General features: G+C 40.0%; 1 protein-coding gene across 2 annotated transcripts in view; it reads left to right on the top strand.

Moving 5' to 3' along the window:
* The window catches only part of SH3TC2 (SH3 domain and tetratricopeptide repeats 2), a 68,826-nt gene that overhangs the window by 2,268 nt on the left and 58,804 nt on the right, over window positions 1–7,754 (top strand). Inside the window, exon 1 of one of the 2 annotated variants that reach the window (XM_006150858.2) lies at window positions 4,246–4,384. The exons of the other annotated variant lie outside the window; for it this stretch is intronic. Coding sequence (XP_006150920.1) covers window positions 4,279–4,384 — 106 coding nt within the window. The 5' untranslated portion in view covers window positions 4,246–4,278. Of the gene's footprint in view, window positions 1–4,245; window positions 4,385–7,754 lie in introns of those variants that run through there. 2 annotated transcript variants of the gene reach the window in all.

The raw sequence follows: 7,754 nt of genomic DNA, 5'->3' as shown, positions 1-7,754 counted from the left end.
CTACAGAGACTGATATGGGTGTTGTGGGTCTGAGCCCATTGACATGAACATCCCCTTTCGAAATCCCCCTATTTGTCCTAGAGAAACGGAACAAAGTAAGGGACACATCCTGGAGTGACTTAACAGCTGTGTGACCTTAACCAAATCTCTGACGTTCTTTGAACCTCAGTTTTCCTGCTGTAAACTGGATTAAATGGCCGCACCTATCACATGGAATTTTTGTGAGGATTAAATTGGGTAATTCACTCATGGCTTGCTCACAAGGTCTGTCTTCTGATACTGCCTCAATAATTATAGGCTCTTCCATAGCTAGCCAATATGGGCCACTCCTACAACCCTGTTCTTGTTCCTGGACCAGACTGTGATCTTGTTTGTTTGGCTGCTCCTGCCATTGTGTCTTTTTAAGTAGAAATTAACAGCGAGGACCAAGCCGTGAGTCCTCGGGGGTGGGGAGGCAAGAAAGGAGAAGGCTCATGAGACACAATGCTGAACGCTGGCGCTCTGACCACAGGCGTGCCGCGTTGTCGATGTGCACTCTGCCTGCGCTGTTTGCTTTTGCCCTTGTGTTTCTCACTTGCACCCAGAAATCTCCTGTTTGTACATGGTAAGAGGATGGGTTTTGGGCCAATTGCCCACATCTCTGACTTCTCCTACCCTTTGAGTTGCTGGCCATTATTCGATAAACTGCAGTTGCTCGCTCAGGATCACAGAGAAAGTCATGGCAAAGTTCATTGGTCTAACAGCTTTTAGCATTTCTCCCTTATCTTCTACACCCTTTTGAGGAAATCTGGCAGGCTTCCACCCTTGAACAGATGTGAGAGAGACACATTTACCCATATGGATGCTGTGTGTGCGTAACTTTCAACCTTTTCGGTGAAGGTGAATCATTAGTGTAATAATAGGGAATTGAGTGAGTGCAGAAAATAGTAAACGATGCTACATTTTCGAATTTTAGAAGACTTGTGGGGCATTTTGAACATACTGATAATAGAGACTATTAGAACTAGAAGCCTGCCCTGTAGCTTAAATAAATTTCTACTTTATGCCCTATTAGCTTTGGAAGAAATAAAATATTACAGATACAACAGGGTCCCCTGGATAGCTCTTTCAATCTTTGCCCTATTAGCTTTGGAAGAAATAAAATATAACAGATACAATAGGGTCCCCTGGATAGTTCTTTCAATCATTTTCCCACTTTCTCTCTACAATGTTAATCACTTTTATGGATTCACTAGTTTTGTGCTTATCCTACACACTTGTATGTCCATAATTAATATAAAAATCGTCAAATGATATCATTATGTAACTCGTATTTTGCTCCTTTGCTTTTATATTCTTTTTTCTCGATGTTATGATCTGAGATATATTTATGTGGATAGATGTAGCTATAGTTCTAATTCAATATTTGTCCCAACAAGAAGAATGTGAATTTACATCATAAAAGCTGCTGATGGTATGCTTGCTGGGTCAAAGAAGAAAAAAATGATGTAAGTGGAGGAAAAAAAAAAAGCATACAGGGAAATGTTTACTGTTTAATTTTCTTCTTAAACTTGGGAATGACTATGGGTGGGTGGGACCAAAAAGAGGCTGCCGGAGGAGAAATGAGAGTGAATTCTCATGTCCCTAAAATTGCTGTATGGGAGATGTTTTCCTCCTGAGAGTTTAGACCTTGGAATTCTTAGGTCATGTTATTGTAGTGGAAATCACAAAGTCTATACCCAATAATGTGTATGGTCTTTGACTCACTTACTAGCTTGCTGTGTGACTTAGGTACAATTACTCTTCCTCTCTGGGTCTTAGTTTGTCAGTAAAATTAGGAGTGGAACTAAGTGTTCTCTTAAATCATTTTCCAACATTTATTTTCTGTAATTATTGCTTTTCACCCATCTTTTTTTTCTTTTCTTTTTTTTTTTTTTTAAAGAGAGACATTTGCTGTAGGTCATATGCGCTTGCTGGAGAGACAGAGAAAGAAAGAGAACAGAAAGCGAGAAATCACCCCCCCCAAAGGATGACCATGCCACAACCCCTTTTCTTCCATTCTCCTCTCAGGATTTTGGGCACACATGCACACACGCCTAACATGAATTTTAAGCCCCCGAGGTCCAGGACTTGGAGCTGCGGTCGACTATGTGGGAGTCCAGCGATGTAACCATTACACCATCTGCTGGTTCCTCTTCCCCATCTTTTATACCTCATAATCAGTGTGCCAGGTGCTTTCTCCTTTCTTACTTTAAAATACAGCATCTTCCACTCTGTTTCTTCACTTCTTACTGTCAGGGTCACCGTTCATATCTTCACTTCCTGGGTTTCCTTAGCAAGTCTTCAGCTGCGCTCCTTGCTTCTTGGGCTTCCTCTCCGTGTCCTTCTGATGTCACCCCAAGTACAGTTTTTATTTTTATTATGCTGCTCCCATGCTCAAGAATGTTCCATAGCTCCCCATTGCTTATTGTATTCATTTTTAATACCTCTGTCTTCCTTGAGGTCCTCCTCTGTTCTGATCCTTCCATACTTATTAATGTTAGCCCCAGGACCACCTGTGTCTTCAGCTTCCACCATCTCATGTGCATACAAACCTTACTTCCCATCCTGTTGATCTCTTTACTGGTAATCCTGCTTTCCTCCTTATCTGTATGTATCTGCCAAAAAAAAAAAGCAAACCACAGACTGGGAAATAATATTTATGAAGCACATATCTGATACTTGTATCTAGAACATAGATAAAGAAAAAATGTCTTAAAAGTCAATAATGAGGGTATAAATAATGCAAAATATTTGTACAGATATTTACATATGGAAAATATATGGAAGGCAAATAAATACACAGACAAGTACATAGCATCATTAGTCATTAAGGAAATACATATTGAAACAATGAGATAAACCCACATACCTATTAGAATGGCTTGTTACAAAGTGGATAATATCAAGTATTGGTGAGGATGTGGAGCAACTAGAACCCTTATACATTGCTGATGATAATACAAAATGGAAGAGTTACTTTGGAAGCCAGTCCGGCAGTTTTAAAGTAAACATCAATTTTCTTTTGGAGTGTTGGTAACTCTTTCCAATTAATAATGATAATCATGATGAAATTAGGTTATATCAAAAGTAATTTATTGATTCATAAATAAAAGTCCAGAGTTTTACTTTTCCTTCTGATATGACTGAATTAAGATATTTACATGATGTTATCCAGAATTTATGTTTTCTAAACTATTTATATTGGAATGGTCTCAATCCCAGGCAGGATTTTTCCCTGTTCTGGACCCCAAAGCTCTAGGCTATTGTATTTACAACTTCAAGTGCAGTGGAAAGAAATATTCTCTTCCTTAAGAGTAATGATGAGAAGCTAGTAGAAGACTTGTGGCATGGTGGTAAAGGCACTGGACTCCCATGTAGCTGGCCATGTTTGAGTCCCAGAACTGGAAAATCATATGCATGGGTACCCAAAATCCCAAGAAGAGAACGGAGGAAAAGGGATTTTGATGTGAGCATCCACCGCCCCTACCCCGGGTAGGGGGAGGTGTTTCTCACTTTCCCTCTCTGTCTCTCTCTGGCAAGTTCATGTGCCCTATAGCAAAAACCAAAAACCAAAAACCAAAACCAAAACAAAAAAACAAAAATAAACCAACCAAACAAAACAAGCTAAAAAGAGTAATGATGGCCTTAGGACTAACTCTCATTGGCTTAATTTTGGCCAGATAGTCATAGCATAGCATAACCTAATTGGCTTGTGTTTGAATCATGTGCCCACTTTCCACTTTTGAAGACAGGGATGCAGTCAGGCTCATGTGAACTCTGTAGACTGGGTTCATGTGGGTCATGTGGCTAATGGTGGAGGCAGAGTTCAAGTCCAGGACTGTCTGATTGCTGCTTGTTCCTGACTTCATCTTCTTCTGCCTCAGTATTAGAAAATAAATGCATGGTCATTAAAGAATATTTGAAAAGTAGACAAAAGTAAAGAAAAGACGGTTAAAAATAACTCAGCAAAACCCACTATTGGCCTTTTGGTTTATTTTGCTTCAGTTATTAAGAAAAATCATATGCATTAGAATCCTAAGGTTCTTCATTCCGGTTTTGTTTTGTTACTTTGACTTGTCTCTGGTTGTTTATCAAGGCCCAGCTCAAGTATTCAAATTCCTCCATGTTGAACTATAACTACTTTAACTCCGTGTGTAAAAGAGCTCTAAATAAATACCTGTGTTACTGAATTCAAACCAAGTTTGTCCACCTTAGCACTACAAACCAAACTGTAGGCATGAGGTGTGAAAGGGAGGTATGGCTTTATTGTCATGTGCAAAGCAAGGAGACCACGCAGCTAAAGGTGAAAAGGCCCAGTCTTTCCCAGGAGTTACCTGCATGCATTTTACAGGCAAAACTAAGGGTAAGGGTTTAAGGTGCATGATCAGCTCAATGATTGATTCGAGAGGGCATGATCATTGCATGGGTTTTCTTGACTGGTAGTCTTTGAACTTGCAGCCAACCATTTCATTCTGCAGAATATCCTACCAATCTTTCCTTTAACTGGGAGTTTGGGGAATCTTACAACCCTGATTTATGGTCTATGTGACTTAGTTACTGTCACCAAAGTCTAAAGTCTTTGGGCTAGACTTGGACCAAATGGAGCTTGCATTCCAAGCAGCTTAGAGAGGTAATTTACTTTTAATTCCGCTCTTATTGATTTTCAAGTTCCATTTATTTTCCTCAACAGAAGGGGATCTCAGGGCCCAGCCCTTTTAGGAGATCTTTGCTCAAGTCTCCCCTGTATACCTACTACCTGTTCTTTCTAATGAACAACTCACTCCAATTTTCCAGCTTCCTTATTGTTTCTCAAGGAGATGCCCTTCTGACTCTTGGGTCCAGAGGCCTCATGAGAATTGGCTTGAGGATTCTCAGTACTGTGGAGGATATCAGAAATAACCAAAGTGCTAACAAAAGATGCACGTCTTTAGACTCCACTCTCAGATATTCTGAGGTAGAGTAGGTAGAGAAGTGCTACAGGGATATTTTAAAATTCAGCTGTTTACTTAACTTTTCCATTTATACAAAATGATGCCTAAAATCATGTGTATAGCATGACGAATTTTCATAAGGTGAATATACCTGTCTTTGTTGTTTCATGTAGTCTTCATTCACTCATTCTCATTAATATATTGAATTTAATGATATATGCCATCATGCACTTATCCATTCTGGTGCAGATAGCGTTTGAGTTGTTACCTGGTTTTGACTGTTATGAATAGAGCTGCTGTGAATATTTTGGTAGATGTCTTTTAGTGAACATATGTATATGTTCTTTTAGATATATATGTAGGAATGAAATACTGAGTCTGAGTGTATATACATGTTTTCAACTCGAATTGACACTGTCAATTTTCCAAAGAGAAAATTTTCATGGTTATTCTCACCCTTGTAATATACCAGCATTCAAGTTGCTCTGTAGTCTTCCAAACACTTGGCTTTAACTGTCTTTTTCATTTTAGTCAGTATGTGTAGTAGTGCTCCATTTCGGTTTTAATTTTGACTTCCCTGATGAGGTTGAGCAATTTTTTATATGGTTTTTGGCTGTTTGGATATTGTCTTTGGTAAAACGCCTATTCAAGCCCACCACTCATTTTCTAGTGGGTTGTCTAACTCTATCTTAAAGATATTTTTAGCATGCTTTATAAATTTTACATTCAAGTTCTTTGATGACTCCGCGTATTGTCAGTATATCCTTCCACTCTATTCCTTGCTTGTCAAGATCTTAGTTGCATCTTATTGTTTTTTTGTCTTTTTTTTTTGGAGAGGTTTTTGCTATAGGGCATGTATGCTCACCAGAGAGATAGAGACAGAGAGACAGAAAGCGAGAAATCATCCCCCGGGGGGGATGGCCACGCCACAATCCCTTCTCCATTCTCCTCCTGGGATCCTGGGCACACACACACACGTGCCCCCCGGGTCCAGGACTCAGACCACGGTCGACTACATGGGAGTCCAGCGACACAGTCCATTACGCTAACTGCTGGTCCCTTAGTTGCATCTTTTGATTAACAGAAGTTCTTAATTTTAATATATTACAATTTATGCATTCTTTCTTTTGAGAGGAGTACTTCATTTCATTCTGTTTAGAAACATCACTGGCAACCTCAAGTTTTATAGATATATTCTTCTATATTTTCTAGAAGTTTATATTTTTACAGACTCTTTTTTAAAAAAGCACGTAGGTAATTCTGATAGAGGTAGGCCATTAATCATTTGAAACACTGATTTTTCTGTCCTAAACCTCATATGTCCTTTGAGAGCTGGGCACCCTCTCCCCAAGCCAAATTCACCACCTGGATTTTCCTTATTCAAGGCAGACTCCTCTCACATACCCTCACCATCAGGCCATTGTCTCTTCTCCTGGAGCCCCTCAATAGGGACACGCTCTCAAGTTTGCTGGGGTCAGGGGTGAATGAGTGACTGGACCGGGTGGGGACATGGTGGCTGGAGAATAACTGCGCTGCAGAGGAGTAGCAACCACTTAGCTCCAGCTGATTGATGCCCTATGAGAATGAGGGCTCTGGGCTATAGATCTTCCAAGTTGCAAAGTAAACCCCAGCATCTGGATTATGTAAAATATTCCAACATCCAAATTAAAAATTCAGTGTGTGCTCCTCCTTCTGATAAAAGCTGTTCATGGCTTTTTTTTTTAACCTATAATCAAACTTTATCCTAAGGTAGGCTGCCACTCCAAGTGTGGGCCCAGGATTAGAGCAGAACCAGGGAGAATATTAAAAATGCAGACCTCTGGGGACTAGCAGATGGCGTAATAGTTATGTTGCCGGGCTCTCATGTTGACCACGGTTCGAGTCCTGGACACCCAGCGGCTTAAAACTCACACATGGTGTGTGTGCGTTTTTGCCCAAGATGCCGAGAGGAGAATGGAGGAGAAGGGATTGTGGTATGGCCATCCTCACTGTGGGGTGATTTTTCTCTTTCTGTCTCTCTATGTATCTCTGGCAAGCTCATGCACTATATAGAAAAAAATCTCTCTCTCTCTCTCTCAAAAAAAAAAAAAGAAAAAAGAAAAAAGAAATTAAAAATAAAATACGCAGACCTCAAAGCCAGATGGGGCACAGTGGTAACACAACTGGACCATATGGCAAAGGGCCTAGCTTTGTGTCCCAGGACCTTCTGAGTTCTTGCTATGTGCACAAAAAACCGTGAAGCATGTCCATGCTGTGGGCTGGGAGATGGGGGATCTTGCTGTTGGAGGGGGGGAAGGGTTCTGTCTTTCTGTGCTTGTCTCTGTGTCTTTCGCAGAAGAAAATAATAAACAAACTTTAATTTTAAAAAGGAAAAGAATTGCAGATCTCAGTTTTCAACCACTGAAGCTGAGTCTGCATTTTATCAATGGCCCTAGGTGATTTACACACAGTAAAGTTTGCTAGATGCACCCATTTAGCCATGGGGTTCTCCACACTGACTCAAATTGGAGTCACTTGGGGAGATTAAAAGAAATACTTATGGCTGCACTATGGACAACAAAAATCAGAATTTGTGGGGATGAAGTCTGAGTTTTGATATTTTTAAAAACAACTTGGACAGTTCAAATAGGCAGCCAATTTAGATCAATCATTCATTTGTAGGAAATGTAGACAGGCAAAATGTCTTGTTCAAGGTCATTTAGCTACCTTGTGGCAGAATTAGATTTGTGCTCATTCTCATGTATCATAATTCCCAAGCCAGTGCCTTTTCTTTTTCTTTTCCCCCCTTTTCCGTTTTCTTTT

Source organism: Tupaia chinensis, unplaced genomic scaffold (assembly GCF_000334495.1).
Source record: "Tupaia chinensis unplaced genomic scaffold, TupChi_1.0 Scaffold000303_1, whole genome shotgun sequence".
Lineage (NCBI taxonomy): Eukaryota > Metazoa > Chordata > Mammalia > Scandentia > Tupaiidae > Tupaia > Tupaia belangeri.
The sequence above is the reverse complement of the archived record's forward strand: the minus strand, read 5'-3'. Positions and strand labels throughout refer to the sequence as shown.